Here is a 17488-nt window from a genome sequence, read left to right as displayed (position 1 = left end):
TACAGTTAGGTAAGGAGGTAAAGTTGGAAACTAAACAAACCCTTAGGGGTTTTAAGCAGCCATGGAGATCTCTTACTATGCTCAAGCGTATTTCTCATGAGTGGTGTTTTTTTAATGTTAATGGAATCATAATGTTAAAATATCCATTTAACATGCTTAAAGTATGTGACATGTTGTGTGCATGGCATAGCTTACTACACAGGCAATTATGTGAAGATAACTTCTGTCAGCATAACATGCAACTAAAAAGCAGTCCTGTAGCTTCTTCGTGTTTCAAGAGTTCCCAGCCTTTGTGGGCCTGGGGGCACATTTGGAAATCTAAGAAACTGTTGAGGGGGGGGCACAACATACCCATTTAACAGAAAGGAACTGGTAATGTTCAGAACCACCACCACTCCAAAAAGCAAGCGAAATATCTATATCTCCAAAAAAACAAATAAAACGTGGATAATAAAGCAGGCAACACCCCCAAAAAACAAGGAATCGCTCTCAAACCAGAATGGGAAAAACTCAATTTTTCCTTGCTGGATGTCAAGAAACTATCTGCCATGGTACCCATGGGTGCCATGTTGGGGTCCTTGAGACTTGGTGCCTGTGTCATGGTATTGCTAATTCTACCTTCCAACATGCATTTATATGTTTATGGGAGGAAGAGGTGCAACAAAAACAAAAAGGTGTAGATCTGGGAGAGCATGCGATGACCCAGCTTAGCATGACTAACATATTACATATATAAAAGGGACTCTTGTTGCATAAATTCCTTGGTCATATAATAATAATTCCTTAATGTAAATAAAACTGGATTATAGTAGCACAGTGCGTTTTCAGCCACTTGCCTTTCAAAGGAATGACTGGGCCAACTTGACTTCTGCAAGTCATTCTCTTACTAAATTATTGAAAGACAGAAACTGAAGAATGCCAGTATGAACACTGCTTCTTGGTTGGAAAAGCAGAGATCATCCCATGGGCTGCAGGCAATACTCAGTTTGGAGAACTATGAAGCAGAATCAAATTTAGAACAGCAGGGTTGTCTTCTGCCTGAGATATTGTCCTTTATGATAGATGGGAGGGATGAGAAGTGGGGGGGAAAGGAGTATGAAACCAAAATTTGGAAAAGAACTGGAAATGTTCCCTTTCACCTCCCCACCATCAAACTTGGCAGGCTTTGGGCTAGTGTATGTGTTTCCTAGAGTTACTGTCAATACCTCCTATGTGGTTGCCTTGTTTTCAGCCTTACTGTTCCAAATTCTCAGTTTTCATCTCTTCCAGCTTAGATATTTCTGATATTCAGTCTCTTGACCAGTTTTGATCACCTGTCCAAATCTAATGTTGTGTTGTTGGTTTTGGTCTAGATGTAAAACTTGCACGGTCAGATTGACTTTGGGGACACAAAGTCAAGATTAAGACTGAATCTCTGCTTCAATATGGACTTCCTTTATGCTCTTTGGACCGGTTTCAGGGTGTTGCAGCCAGCATAGACTGCTTGGCAGAGGAAAATGTGTGAACATAGCCTTTCCATTTCTGTTTTCCACACTCTCAAAATACAGTGTTTTTGCACCCAAATAAAAGAAACAGGAGATGGTGGGAGGACAGCTCAACTGCAGATACTTGTTTTGAAGTGGTGACTTATAGCAAGGTAAACTCTAACCTAACAACACCAAACCCAACCCAGTACAACAATGCCTGCCATTTTCTGAACTTTTATTTTTACTATTTATTGTATTTCTTATCTGCCTTTCACCGTAAGGTCCCAGGGCAGGTTATAAAAATACAATGTTAAAGTCAGCTAAAACCATTTCTAATCAGAAGAGTATGAGGTCGTTCTTGTCTTTTAGCTTGCATTTAGTTGAAAAGTTTGCATTCTCTCTCAGGTATGCTGAAACATTAATTTCATCTGACTTTTTTTTAAAAAAATGGAAAGGCTGACTGCAGTAAGGCTATCCCCTTCACCATGAGCAAAAGGCTAGCCGTAATCCACCTCTGGTGAGTGGGGCATCATGCTAGCATCACTGAAATGAGGGTTCCTGTTTAAAGACCTGCTCATATTATATATTTTGGGCAGGCAGCTTGCTATATCAGGTTCTCCTGTCTGCTTCTCACAGGAAGAAAATAACAAATGAACTGTACTGCATTTATGTGAATGTGGTATCGCTCTGACTATTTGATATGTCACTGTAGATTATAGGAATGTATAATAGGGATCCAGGGAAATACTGGGGTCAAATAAATGCATTATACTTTGTCTCCCTGCTGTGCCTGGAGGGGATTGGATATGTGAGGCCTGAGAGTTACCCTTGACTGTAATGACTGAACAGGTTCTCAAATGAGTTGGTACTTGTTTAGACTGATCATGCAAAAGACCTTAAAACACCCTGAAGGTACAAACAGCACATTGCTTAATATATTCAAAACAAGAGAAAGCACATGACATTCACATGTATCCCTTAAAACCCTTACAAATTATATGACACATTCATGTCTGTGCTCAGTTTGAGAACTGTCCTCACTGTGCTTGAACATGTGCCAGAAAAAACAAAAAATCATTTATGTGTTTCTAAAACTTTAAAAACCATGTATCCTATAAAGCATTGGACCGGAAGGCCAGTCTTTTTATGGACTAGAAATAAATTCCTATAAATAGAAAGTTGTAAAAAGAATAATACAGACCTAATTTTATCCAGTATTACTATTAAGCGCCACTGGAACAGAGGCATTTCCTTATGCATGGCTTGTTTGCTGCCCATAAATCTGTGCCTGACTTAATTCCATCTGCTTGCTAGTACACATATGTATTGGCTTATAAATCAGGCTTGTACTTAATATGCTGTCCAAAAGTCGTATGATAAAGTATTGGTTAGTAATATGAATTATTATTGCTGAATTGTGTTTTGTGTCAGATGTCTGATGATAATGGTGGAAAGAGCGAAGTCAGAAATATGTCCGTTAACATTTTGTTTTTAATCCTGTGAGATAATAAAATGCTTAAAATAGAATTGATCGTGTAAAAGCTATTACAACACATTGTTTTGCTGGGCTAGTTATACACTTTCTCTGGATTTGGAGGGCAATCTATTGACATTTTGTTCATGTTTCATGCCTAAGTGGAAACATCTTTAGTCTGTACCCAATTCACTTTGTGCCATAAAACTGAGCAGAAGATTGGAAGTGAGTTTTCTACCAATGCTTTATACTTTTCTTGTTCATCTATTTTGCCTCTATTTTTCTTTTCCTTTGTTTAAAGTATCAAGTAAGGATTCCATAACACTTTCCCCACGAGAATCCTCTCCTTTTAGGACTTTTGCTGCAATCCAAACCCTTCTGACACTGGGCTGTGGAGGGTTTGGATTGAGTGGAGACATCCCTCTGCTTACTTCGGCCAACTGACCTGACTACTGAACCTGCAGGCAAGGCTTGCTGGTGGTAAGTCCTGAAATGAGGAAGGGCTTCACAGGGGGGCTGTGTTGGCCTGGGATCAACTAGATCACGAGCCAGTTTCACAGCCAGTGCTGGCCAATATTGTGCCCAATCTGCCTGCCCCATCTTTTGCCACGGGGCCAGGCTGGTTCTGCAAGGAGTTAGGATTGCTGTTAGGAGTAAATTATCCTTTCTTACATCCTTGTCTCCCTTTTCTTCTCACCCCTTACACCCAATGGAATTTGATGGGGGCCTAAAAATGCCATATTACATAATGAGTAGAATCCAGTTGACCCTCCTGGTGGTATTGCTCCAGCAGCAGTTTCTGCTGAGAAAAGAGGAGAGGAGTAGATTTTGGCCTACTTTACCTTTTTTTCCCCAAGCACCTCCCCCCAAATGTGGGACCTTCCAGAACAGATTTTCAGGGGCCCAGGGGGCTGCAGGAAGGAGTAAGAATTGGGAAAAATCTTCTCACCTACTCTTCCATCACTGGATCCCTCCACTAGATCAGCTTGTGAGTGTGGGTCTGCAATCACACACTTTTTGTAGCTCCAGATTAGATGTGTGTTCATAGGTGCACATGAACTATTTGTTATATTAATTTTTAGAATTTTTTTCAGTATACTTTTTCATCCTCCCCACAAAAAAAACTGAGTGCTTTAATAGTTTTTGATGTTTTATTATTTGATATTACAGTTTTACTTTTGTTCTCCTAAGATTCTTCTTTCCACCTTGTCTCTTCCATGTCCTGTAGGCCTTTTTGTTTGTTTGTTTGCCCAGTCCCCTGATGAGTTGTTTCTGGCCTCTAGCACCTTCAGTTTTCCCACTAACTCCAACCACATTTTCCTAAAGTTCCCATCTCCTCTTCAAAGGAGAATCACCCTTCCATTTCTTCAATTTATTTTTCCCTAAAAGTTGGGGAAAGGTGAAGTCCAAAAAAGTATGGTAGGGGTAGGTGGCATCTGTTTGGAAGCCCATCATGGGGTATTGGGTTGAATATATAAGCAGTTGTGGAAAAAGGAGCAAAGAGGAAGATAATCAAAGGGCTTAAGCCAGCTCACTGCACTGTATATATGCTCATCCCCACTGAATCTTCTTATCCATAATAGGAAAGGATAGTCATACTAGGGAAGATTTGTCATTCATTCATTCATTCATTCTGAATACTTCTATTCTACTTTACAGCCCTGACTGGCTCTCAAAGTGACTTCCAAAATTCTGTCAATGAAAATGATGTCCAGGTCTGGTATCAGAAACAGAAAGGACCCTATGCTGACATTTCCTGCTGTCAACCTTGGTCCTCCTTGATATTGCCTACTTGAGGTGAGGGGGTGGGGTTGAGCAGCTAAAGTTCACTTAGTCCATGATGGAGGCAAGTCTTCCTTCACTTAACAAAAGCTGCTGTTATGTTAATGGATACATTAAACCTAGATACAAGTTGCTATATATTGTGGCTGTCATTGACATATGGCATTCAAACTAGAGATAGGTGTATAAGACAGTTTAGAGTCGCAGAATGTCCACTGTAAAACCAAACCCCAAATTCCTGTAATTGAACTGAGCTTGCTTGTCACTTTGAAACCCCTTGAATAGATGCCAAAGTACATAAGGGTGCGTAGGTTGATTGGGTCAGACTAGGAGAATAAAGTGGCTAAAGCTGTGTGCTCTGGCTACAAGTGTGCAAACTAGCCTTGGCTAATAAAATGATGCTGGAGTAGTTGTGTTTTAACATGGTAGCTGGCTAAAGGAGATATTAATTGATCTAATATATGAGAGAACACTGCAAAAAGTTCGGTATCTCCCAGGGCTGTGGAGTCGGTATGTCAAACCTTCGACTCCGACTCCTCTATTTTTCTACTGTCCGACTCCGACTCCGATTCCTTCATAAATGGCAAATGTATATTATTTTTTCTACTGTCTGACTGTGACTCCTTCATAAATGGCAAATGTATATTAATGTATTAATATTAATAAATTAATATTAAAATATTAATTTTATTTTGAAGTCAGAGTCAGTACATTTCTACCGACTCTGACTCCACCCAAAATTGCTTCCGACTCCATGACTCCGACTCTGACTCCACAGCCCTGGTATCTCCACAGATGACCACTGTTCAGAGATAAGACATCAACCAACATATGTTACAGAAAAATGTAAAAATTGTGTTGCACAAACAAGAATGTCAGAATATTCAGGGCATCTAAAAGAGGTACAGTAGGGCCCCACTTATACGCCAGGTTAGGGATCACACCCCCGCTGAAGAGCGAAAACAGCCGAAAAGCGGAACATCTATCAGCTGTAGTGCGGGGAGCTCCAGCTGACAGCGCTTGACCACTGAAGCTCCCACGCAACAGCTGATTGATGTTTTTCTGTGCATCGCCCTCTCCCCCCACTCGCTCACTCACTCGCCCTCGTTATGGTGGGGGAGTAGTGCTCCCCTTCGGATTGCAGGAAGGGAGCTGCCCGCCTGCACCTGCTCGCCCGCCCGCCACCTCCCTCGCTTGTCCACCCTTGCCCGCTCGCTCTCCTCCCTGCCTGTTTGCTTGCTCCCTCTCCTCCGCCTCCCTCGCTCATCCCCCCCTTGCCTGCTCACTCTCCCCTCTGCCTGTTCGTTCACACGCTTGCTCACCCTCCGCCACCTCCCTCAACAATAAAATGGCTCCGGACGCCCTTCTCAGACTCAGCTGCTGAGCGTGTCGTCAGAGCTTGGAAATATTTCTTTTTTGAACTGCAACTCCCATCAGCCCAACTGTAGTTTAGAAAAGGAACTTTTCCAAGCTCTGATGACTCGCTCAGTAGCTGAGTCCAAGAAGGGCGTCAGGCACCATCAATTTGTGCACTCAGCATCTCTCTGTATTCTGGCAATTTTCCACCACAAAAACGGAACAAGCGCCAAACATATGGAACATGGATACAATTCAAAACCGCCGCATTAGCGAAGCGCCAAGAAGTGAAGCGCCGGAAAGCGTGGCCCTACTGTACTTCTCCCAGAGCCCATAGTTAAACTGTGGAATTTGCTCCCAGAAGATCTAGTGATGGCTACCAAATAGGATGGCTTTAAAAGAGGATTAGACAAATAAGGCTATAACAGATAAGGTTATGTTCTGCTGTCAGAGGCAGTATATCCCTATATACCACTTTCTGGGAATTACATGTGGGAACAGTGCTTTTATGGGCTTCCCATAGTAATCTGGTTGGGCACTAGGAAAACAGGACACTGGACTATGATTAGCCTTTGTCCTAATCTAGCAAGGCTCTTCTTATGTCCATATTATGTTCTTATAGATGTTGACTTTCCTGCCTTCGTTGCCCTGTTGCTGAAATTGCCTGACTCTTTACCATTTTCTCAGTTCTTAATTCCTGGGGCTTCATTTTGCTCAGAATAGTGGCCTGTTTGTACACTCCTGTGGCTAGCTTGCCCCAATTTGTTTTGTAACTAATTAGGATGAGACCAATGTGATGTTCCTGCTTATAGTGTAAATATGGTAAGTGCTGTTTATATAGAAGACATATGGTAAGTGGAGTGAAAGAGGAGGGGGGAGTACATGAGCAGTAGAATGCTGGATGATTGGCTGAGCATTTGAATGGCTGGGAGTATAAAGGGAAGAATGACAGTTGAATCTGGGTGGATGTTGGGAGTGTGGAGAAAGAGGTGTTTGAGGGTGGAGGTCAGGAGTGTGGAGAAAGAGGGAGTTGGAGTTCTGATTAATAATAAGTCAAGTACAAAACAGGAATAGATGAAACCATACGCTTATGAAACATTCTAAAACTAATCTTGTTATTTCTGATATTTAATAAATACTTATTTGGTTTACCAAAGGCCTGATCCTTAGCTGGGGGATATACATACCAGAAGGGAGGGCAAGGTAATTACCAAGGCTGAACAGAAACAGTATCTAATGGTGGCAGCGGTGAAGGGAGGAATAATAACAATTCAAGTATCCAGAGCAACCCAGAGTTGTATGCGTTATCTATAAAGATACAAGGGGGTTGGGAACAGCATAAGCACGCAGTCACAAAAGTAACCAGCTAGAGAGAGACTCAGGCAAAGTCTCTGGGAGTATTGGTTATAGGACGTGACTGGTGGTGTTGCCTAGCAGGGGGATCTGTGCTAGAGCGGAGTGAGAAACCATATAAAGGACGGTCCGGACTGGTGGTATCCCTGGTGGTGCCTAGTGAAAGGCAGTAGCCACAAGCAGGTGGGAACCTGACAGGGAGAACCAGGGAAGGACGTCACAACCTCACTCCCCCAAAAAGAGTGTGTGGCTAGCATGTAGTCCCAAGGTTAATCCAGTTCAGTTGGATGTCTCAACTACTGTGGATTGCAGTGGACTTGATGAGGTAATCACTTCTGATTGTAGATTTTTGAGATGCTGTAAGTTGCTAGGAATCTCTTCTGGGTTCCACTCTTAACATGCTGTGCCCTTGGTTTAGTTGTCTGTTTCCTATGGTAGCTCTAACCTTGTCCTTTCAGTTAGTTCACAATCTTGGCTCCTTGTCTTTTTCTCAGCACTTTGCCTCTGGGATGGTGATGCATCACAGTTGTCAAAACAAAATTCCCAAAATAAAGAAAACATTGGAATCTCCAATATAGTAGTGGTCTATGAATCTGTGAGATTCTGCAGCAAGGGTCTCCATTAAATACTACTGACCCATCATATTCCTAAAGAGAAAAACCAAGGATCCATTAAAAAAATAGGTAAATTTGTCAACACTGAACATCACTGATAGCAATATACTTCTTTCATGAATTCAGTACTTTGACATGTTCATACTCTTCTTTTCTTGCACTGGCAGAATTTTAAAATAATATCTGCATCTGAAATAACATCAGGAGTGTAGTCATCCAGGGTCTCAGGGGGGGTCTAAGATCCCTTACTTCTTGGGAGCGGAGTCCCTATGTCTCGAGGATCTTACAAGCCAATCAGCATGAAAGGGGAGCATGTTAACCACTGAGAAGAGTCTTCTGACATGCTTCCTTGTCCTTTCCTGCTGATTGGACCCAATCAGAGTGAAAGTAGGTGAGTCAGCTACTGAGAAGACAGTTCTCAATAGCCAACACTCTCCCCTTTCACTCTTATTGGCTCCTAGGGATGACTGTTGTTGTGGGAGAAGATATTAAAAAGATCTCATTCTCAACCCAGCAGCAAAAAAAGGAGGGGTCATGGCTGTGACTAACATGCACCTCTGAATTTGCCACTACAGTACTAACTAACATAGATCTAAAGTTGCATACATCTATTGACAGTGATGGCCTCAAATTCCAGTCTAACCGCTAGTGAAAGCTGAAGTCTGCCAGTGCTGCACTCTTCTCTTGATAAAGAGGACACTTGCACCTTCAGTAGCGAAAGCAAGCCCCAGGAATGTGAAAGGCTAATTTAGTTTGGCTTAAGACCCTCAGTGTTACAAATTAATCAGCTTGGTTCGAAAAGTCTAGAACTCATTAACTTTAAAGGCTTTGCTGGTTCTCAGGGTTGAACTTAAGTTTTAGCATAAATAAGGCTTTATTTTGTCACCTGCATAATTCACAGTATCCCACATCTCTTTTTCTTATTCACAGCCCAGTTCAATGCATATTTTCTCATATTTGCTTTAGCAAGTAAGCATGCTAGAATTATAACTGCAGACTCACTAGGGAGAAAGGAGGCTGCATAATATTCAATGGAACTTACTTGTGGGCAAGTGTGTGTAGAACTGCAGAATTGATGTACTATGAAATGTGTTACTTATTAGCTTATATTTATAAGAAAGTGTATGCAATATAAAACTACATAGAATGCTTCATTTTATTTAAATCACTGGAATAGAAGAATAATGTTGCTGAAATAAATAGGAGCGCACATGTGGTACTTATTATTTAATTAATTTCACAGTGACTTTTTTCAGGTTGTGGCATAGTGCTTAGAGTGTTGGACTATGACCTGGGGGACCAGGGTTCGAATCCCCACACAGCCATGAAGCTCACTGGGTGACCTTGGGCCAGTCACTGCCTCTCAGCCTCAGAGGGAGGCAATGGGAGACCAGGGTTCGAATCCCCACACAACCATGAACCTCACTGGGTGACCTTGGGCTAGTCACCTCAGAGGAAGGCAATGGTAAACCCCCTCTGAATACCGCTTACCATGAAAACCCTCTTCATAGGGTTGCCATAAGTTGGGAGCAACTTGAAGGCGGTCCATTCCAATAAAAGAAAGCCATGTGTTCTCAGTCCTTCAGATTCTATACCTCAATAAATCTGTTTTTGTGCATTTTAAACATTGGCATTGCTGACACTGTGTCCATATAGTCATAACTTAGAATCATTTGTTTTAGGGATTTTAGGGTAGGCCTTTTAATTTTATTAATGGCTAGTTTCAGTGTGCCTTCTGATTGGACTTTTGGAAATGGTGCTAAAATCTAGTGAACAAAAAAAATAAACCTTGCTTGTACAGGTAGATGACAGCGCTTTGGAGGCAGTCGCTCTGAACAGCTAGATGTGATCAGGGGAGTCTTTAAAAAACTGGTGTTTTGGGGGGCACTAGTAAAAGCAGTAATGAAGGAAGATTGTAAAACTAGAATGGTGGGAGCAAAAAAAATTTTTTTTATTCCTATCCTATGTCATATTTAGAGTGCTCTTCTCAGCCTATGGTCCAAGTTGTAATTATCGTTGTCTGCTTAGCAATCAACAAATACACTCCTCAATCGCTTTGGGGTGATCCTGAAAATGTTTGGATAGGTGCACCCTGTGGCTGCTAGACAACCATGAAGTACTTTCTACTCATCACTACCTTTGGACAAACCAACTGTGAATAGTGAATAGTGGAGGTGGAAATGAACGGCCATTAACATAGAATCATAGAGGCAATTATCTGTTCTTTCTAGGTGCATGGTAAGCCAAGTATTTCCTCAGTGCTGCAGTTATTTGGAAATCTGTGGAAAGAGGTTATGGATTGTGTAGACTGGGTGCTACAGGTGATTTTCCATATGGTTTGAACTGCCATGCAGTAAGTTTTTGGTTACTGCTGTGTGATTAATGGCCCTGGTATTCCATGCAGCCTGTCAAAGAAAGAAGGGGAGAGGGTGGTGAAGAAGCATTAAACCTGTGCAGGGCATCCAGAGGCTGTGCACAGGCTCTAAAGACTATCTACCTTCCTTCAGTTGCTTAAATTTCCTGCCAGAACTTTCTCTCTTTAACCAGATGAAGAAACTGAGAGAGAATTGTACGTTATTCCAAAAGGAGTTATCACAGAGCTTACCGCTGTTGCAGTTGTTCAGCTTTCTAACTCATTATATTCCTGTTTACTGATGGTTTACATAAATGAAGAAGTAGCGCATTGGACACAAAGCAACATCAGAGAAAACAAGGAAGAGTGTTCTTGTTTGATTATTCCTCTAAAATGGTAAACTTCGTGCATCAGGTTTTGAAAGCGACCATGCATAGACTGGCATTATTGAACTCACGGCATTTACAGAAATGGGTTTGTACTGAAAAGGGAAATCAAAATGGAAAATACAGAGTGAACAGCAGGGCCTATTTGATTTGATTATGAAGGATGTTTCTTTATTCTGTCTTGTGCAATCTGAAAACAGTAGCAGGGGGTTACAAGCAGAGTTCATCATAGGGTTGTCAATCACTGTCATTTAACATTTGCAATGGAAGATGTCTTTATTCAAGGACAGCTGGGCAAATCAGATTTGCAGTTAGCAGTCTGTCCTGCCTACACTAAACAAACAGGGACAGGGCAGACAGACCGGCCTCTCACATAAAAATATAATGGACTCTGCTGACCTTGGTGCCCTCCATTCAGCTTCATTCCGAGTTGCATAAAAGCTTCAGTGCCCATTCTCAATTTCCTTTAATTACTTACATGATGAAGATAAGAAAATGAACTTCAGTTACAATCATCCATCACACACAGGAAATGTAGGCAAGTTGTTTGAAACAAGAAGAGTGTTTTGGAAGTAAATAAAACAGGTTGTATTTGGGGGGAGGGAAGAGGGGACGAGAAAGTACGGCTGTTTTCTTTTTCCAGAAATGCCAGCCAAGCTCCAGCTACTTATCTAACCCCCCTCCCTGCTCCCCTGCTCCAGCCTCTTCCCCCCTCCTCCCCCCAGTCTGCCTGCCAGTTGTAGCTGCTAGGCCATATTGAGTGGGAGAAAAAAAATCTCCTTGGTAAATATTCCTTAAAATATCTTTAAAGGGATGCAGGTTAAATAAGAGTGAAGCAAACATGCAGAATTCTATAGGGCTTAAAATGGCGGTGACCTTTAGGTTCAGAAAATAAAGGGCTGCAGTTTTCACAAGAGATCTGGCAGAGACATCAAGGATTAGTTAGCAGTTGTCTTTGGTCATTATTTTTTTTTTAAAAAAAACTTGCTCCAAGAGCATGAATTTTTTTAAAGATACATACATTTTATTTCTAAGTTTTCCTAAACTATTGTTTAGAAGTTGTCATCCTCTTACCATTTGGCAATAGCATTGCTATAACATGTGGTGTTATCTAATTAGAAAGTAATAGTTTTATTCAATATTAACAATGGATGCAAATAATACTTTTTCCCACCTCCATATTTCAACGTCAACACAGTTGCAATGGCTGTTAGAAACATCTGTTATTTTGCTAAGGTATTTACAGCTATGTGAACACTTAATTCCTTTGAATTTGTGAGAAACGCAGTGGTTGTGTCCCATGGATCTATAGTTCAAGAAAGGATGCACAACCTAATTTTGGTCAAATTAAAGTTAAGAGATTATTTTCTTTGAAAGAATTGTATTTCACAGTTCCAAAGCTCTCACTTGAATATGCTGGTAGAAAACTTGCTTACTTTGGTAGGAAATGCAAACATTTTAGAATATTGTCAAGACAATCCAATCTCCTACAGGTGTTGCTGTGCCCAATGAGCCCTCATCTGCCCCCACCTCGGGCAGGAGAGCCTGAGGGACTTAGCCAATGTTTGCTTCTAGCTGCAGCCTTTTACAGTACATCAGATGCCACTCCAGAAGATACCCCTACCCTCGTGAGTGCCTGACTGGAGGGCACAATGGCTGTTGTAAGGGGCAGGACCCTGAGACAAAATCTGCAGAAGCAAGCTGATAGTTCTGTAGATCCCAATCATCCTGTTTTCTGTACTAAAACTCTCTCTCTCTCTCTCAGGATGCTGAAGAATATGCAGACCTCCCAGTACGACACAATGAAGATCAAATGAACAGTGAACTGGCCAAACATGTCCCCATTGAAGTCAATCCACATTCTTTTGACAGTTCGCATACAAAAACCCATCTTCTGATGCAAGCTCATTTTGAACACGCTGTGCTACCTTGCCCGGATTATGTCACTGATACCAAGACAGTGTTAGACCAGTCAATTAGAATATGTCAGGTAAAGTTGCACTCTTTTATGATCACTTACCTGGCTTGATATTTTTAACTGCCAAAATCTGGATCCAAGAATACACCCAAATTGTTCATAGAGATTACAATAGTGTAGCATTCTAGCATTTTTGTGTACAGTGTTTTGCAATCCATGCCTCATGTATCCTCACACCACTCCTATAAGGTAGGTAGGCCTTAATGTTTACGTTGTACAAGAACTGTAAGAAGAGGAATCACTGAATATGTTAATCCAGGAGTGAGATGGAAATGGAAACAAAATTCATGTTGATCAGGCAGATGAAAGGCCGATGATGTGTTCAGGCAGTTGCAGATGGAGGCAGGGATGCATGTATAAGCGCCATCCCCAACATCGCTGAGTTTATAGGCTGCTATTCAGATCTTCACATAATTAGCACAAACATCTCAAAAGGGTTTATAACCATGTTTAGTTGAACACTCTTAGAAATTTCCTCACAAGTTGGAATCCATGCTTATCAGGGTTTCCAGTCACAGGGAGAGTTTCTAAGTACATTCAATTGATTGCATTTAATACTGGGGCTGATGAGAGTTGTCCAAAATATCTGGAGGGCACCAGGATGGAGAAGGCTGATTAACAGAAGCAAGGTAATATTATGCTTCATTATTAGACTGGACCTGATCTACAGGTTCAACAGAATAAAATGGAAGAGTTATGAAATGTTAGTATGGATTGTACTACTACAGGTTGCAAATAAAGGGAAATCACATTTTTTAAAATGTGGTTTTCTATGTGTAAAAAAATCCTTCCTTACAAGTAAAAAAAAGTAGCGTATTAGGAAGTGAGCTATGATGGAGACTTTCCCTGACATGTTAGGGTTTTGTTCTTTTAAAAAAAAAACTTCCAATGAGTTTTTTCTATGTAGATAAGCATTCAAAAATGTATTCCCCATCTCACATTTGATGTATGATACAGTCCGTTCCACCACTTTATTCTGCTGCATATATTGACCAGACCTGAGGGATGTAGATGTGAGTTCCATGTATTGTTCTTTTACAGACTTCCTATTAAGTCTAAAGCAAATCATTAATGTTTCTTTGCATTTAAACATCTCACAAATTACATGTTCTTCATGCTTTGATTGAGCTCCTTAGATTGTAAAAAAAGGGAACCTGCCTTCTTATTATGGTTCTTCATTCTTTGATTCAGCTCCTTAGATAGTAAAAGAAGGGAACCTGCTTTCTTACAATGGTGTCCAGCATTGATTATAACCAGTAATATAACGTGGTTTCCAAGGAGTAGTCTTTGAGACAAAAACGGTGTTTTTCAAATGGTGTGTGTGTTGAGAATAACACTGCGTTCCATTTTGCTGTTCTATGTTGTTGAGCATCTATATGGCCATAGTTTGATATGATATTTTAAAAAATGCTGAAAAGTTAGCTCCAAACATGTTAAAACAGCACATTCTCAGAATAGTACATATAGCATCCCGTCTTGTTCCTGTTTCTAATTTAACAATATGTGAAATCAGTCATTCCTTATTTCCATTCTCAAGATTTCATACTGTGAGTTCAACTACTGGTTTTCATTCTGCTGCTTGAAGCTGCCTTCTGACTTTGTATTAATTGAAGTAAGTAATTGAAGCAGTAATACCTTCAGACTCTCATTCAGAGGGCAATCACTTCTTCTGGGGAATAATCTGACAGGTTCCCGCTCTGCATTCTGATTGGCAATGAGTCTCCACTTGTAGAATTGTTGATAAAATATTTTAGCATTGCCAAGTAGTGAGACTGCCATGGTGCTCAGCCTTAACCTCTAAGGAGTGTTTACCTATGGATGTGTTAAGCACATCTCAGTAGGGTACCTGTACATTGAGAGATGAGTCAGGCTTCAGATGTTAGAATTGTATTTCTTGCTGCTTAAGACAGATGTTCATGCCTTGACTCACTCACCTTGTGATCTGCATTGCCATACAAATCCTTGCTTTGTGTGAGTTTTACCTGCCTCATCCCAATCTGAGAACATACTTTAGGCCAATTTCTCATTTGAAGAGAAGCCCTAATGTTGTGAAGGGCAGATTTGAACAGAAATAGTTGTGTTGTCCCTAATGGAAGTAGGAATTCATTTTTTTCCTGTCACCACTTGCATGTTTTTTAAAGAGAAATGCAGCTGTTTATGCATACAGACTCTTTTCTTAATTGATGGGGTTCACATGTGTTGTACCTCAGTATCTCTATCTGGGTATCTTATGAGAATCCACTCTTATGTTATATCAAAATAGTAGATTTTGTAAAATTATGCAAAGTGTAATTTTGGGCCAAACAGTAAGTTTGTGAAACAATACCTGCATAAAGCTCTATAAATTAATACGATGTTTTGTGGAAAAGGCCTTGTTTAGATTGGTGGGCCCACACTGGCTTTACTAATCCCATTGCTGTTTGTACCACCAATGGTCAGCACAAGGATTAATACCTTCTCTGTGGGTTATAGGACTCATGTGCACATGATATCTGAAGACATCTCTGTCTTGAAATGTCTTTATTTTTGCCACACAATTGTTAAGGAGTTCCTAGAGCAAATGCAAATCATTCCATTTTAATGACTTTGTGAGCGAGAAAAACATGAGATCTCTTGTTTTCCTCCTTGAACACAGAATTACACAGTCCTTACTTCATTGCTGTGTATAATCCATATAGCTTTCCCTTACTGGCATAAATTATACTGAGAAACCTCATTTTCCTAACTAACACTCAGATTTTAGGACCAAGTTGCAAGGATTTTTGTATTTCCCCTTCCACTAGAATGACTATTGCAAGCAAAGTTCCAAGTACATAATGTTTACCTTAGTGTCAGAGGTTCTTGTTGTTTGATGCTCAAATTACAGACAGGCCAGATGAGAACCATCCCCCCCCCTTTAACTACTGTTTTAGAAGGTCAGGAAGCAAGATTTGGCTAAAGTCACGGGATGGGATGGGGTTTATGGGCACCCCAACTGTTTCTTCTCCTACCCTCTACCCTCAATAATTTAAGTACTACCTATGACACAAATCCTATAAAATATGTAGACACCATTTGTGTGGCTTGACATTTCAAAAAATATTTTCAAAATTTCTCACTAGTTCTCTGGCATTACAAAAAATATAGCTGACTGCCCTCCTCATTTATAGCAGATATCACTTGTGGAAAACTGACCCATTTCTATCCTTAGCTTAGGGATAGGTTTATAAAACCACTGCCACAAGTATAATGCATGAAGCAGGAGGCAGGGTTCTAATAGTCTATAAGGAAACAAATATAAATCCATTAGGAGAGAAAATTAGGGTAAATCAGCGCATTCTGATTTAGTGCATACATTGTTTAAGTTCCTGTACCATACCAATGGCACAATCTGCACTGATAGCAGTCTCCACATGCGAAGCAGAATTTCCTGTCAATCAAAAAGAGCAGAAGCATCATAAACATGAAAAGTTTTGAGAAGCTCATCTACTCATAATAATTCTCATGTGTTTTAATGCTGCTTGTTTTCAGCATGGGAGAGAAATTTGTTAAGCACTGGGGGACACTTTGAGGAAAATTTAATAAGCTTGACCTCTATTGCGACTTTGCAGCAAGACCTCTTTCTCTGATTTATGACTGTAATTTTTGCATTGTATTGCCATTAAACTCCCACCATCCAACTTTCTCCTTTATATACCTGCCAACTAAGATAACACTTCGTGCATCTGACAAAGAGAGTTGAGTTCACAAAAGCTTATACCATAATAAGAAAATTTGTTAGTCTTTAAGGGCCACAACACTTTGATTGTTTTTGCTGCAAAAGATTAACATGGCCAACCCTCTGCTAATTATTATGTGTAGTAATAAGTGTATGGTAGAAGGTATGCTTGGTCAGTCCTGATGTACATGTTGCACCTAAACTGCTTTATATATATTCAGTTATTGTTTGCTCTAATGGTACAACATTTCTAGTTTCCTCAAAATTCCTCAAAAATGTTGTTGTAACCTTAGATAACTTTAAAAGTCATAATTTCAATCCAATGGTGGCATTGTGCATGTGGAAAGCCCTTCCACTCAATGTAGGGTGCCAATGTTTACCATTCCACCTTTCTGCTACAGCTCGCTATGACCCCACATGCTGCTCCTGGAGTTGGGAAACATCCCATGTAACATGAAATCCAGTCCAGGGGAGTTTAGGGAAATTGGCAAAAATCAGCAACTCCCACCTTATGCAAATGGCTCATGCCATGCCACCATTTTTCTGTGTATCTCTGGTGCAAAGTTAATAAATTCAAATGAGCATGTCATTTTTAAAAAAACTTGTATTTTCTTTTGCCCATCTGGACTTAGTTTCCATTTGTCATCTGAAGTTTTTTTTTTCATGTTTGTGTTTAAACACCCCACTTAGCCATAAGAACCGCTGTGTGATAGTATATTTGGTGACAATTTGGTGATGCCGTTCTCCTTGTGTACAATTCACTCCCTCCCCCGCCCAGACTCATGACAAACCTTTTCCCAGTTGGCGCTGGAGGAAATGACTAATGCTTAACCCATTTGTGTGATCAATTCACTTAAGCAGCTACTGTGAAATGTTAATCACAACTTTAATTTGTACTGCATTAGCATTTTGATTAACTTGTAGGCTTGCTAGCACACTTGAAGCACTTTTACTCATAGTTACTGCTCGGAAATGACTTTTTGATTAATTAAGTTTGTTAGATAGCAGCTGAGCTTCCTGAATGCTAAA

General features: G+C 40.5%; 1 protein-coding gene across 4 annotated transcripts in view; it reads left to right on the top strand.

The window, feature by feature from the left end:
* Positions 1-17488, top strand: part of ASCC3 (activating signal cointegrator 1 complex subunit 3) — a 411273-nt gene that overhangs the window by 338627 nt on the left and 55158 nt on the right. For all 4 annotated transcript variants that reach the window (XM_061623428.1, XM_061623430.1, XM_061623431.1 and 1 more), the window contains one exon: positions 12550-12774. In XM_061623428.1, the coding sequence (XP_061479412.1) occupies positions 12550-12774 (225 nt within the window). The remainder of the gene's footprint in view (positions 1-12549; positions 12775-17488) is intronic.

This window comes from Rhineura floridana, chromosome 4 (assembly GCF_030035675.1).
Source record: "Rhineura floridana isolate rRhiFlo1 chromosome 4, rRhiFlo1.hap2, whole genome shotgun sequence".
In the NCBI taxonomy this organism is placed as follows: Eukaryota; Metazoa; Chordata; class Lepidosauria; order Squamata; family Rhineuridae; genus Rhineura; species Rhineura floridana.
This window is presented reverse-complemented; position numbering and strand designations above follow the sequence as displayed.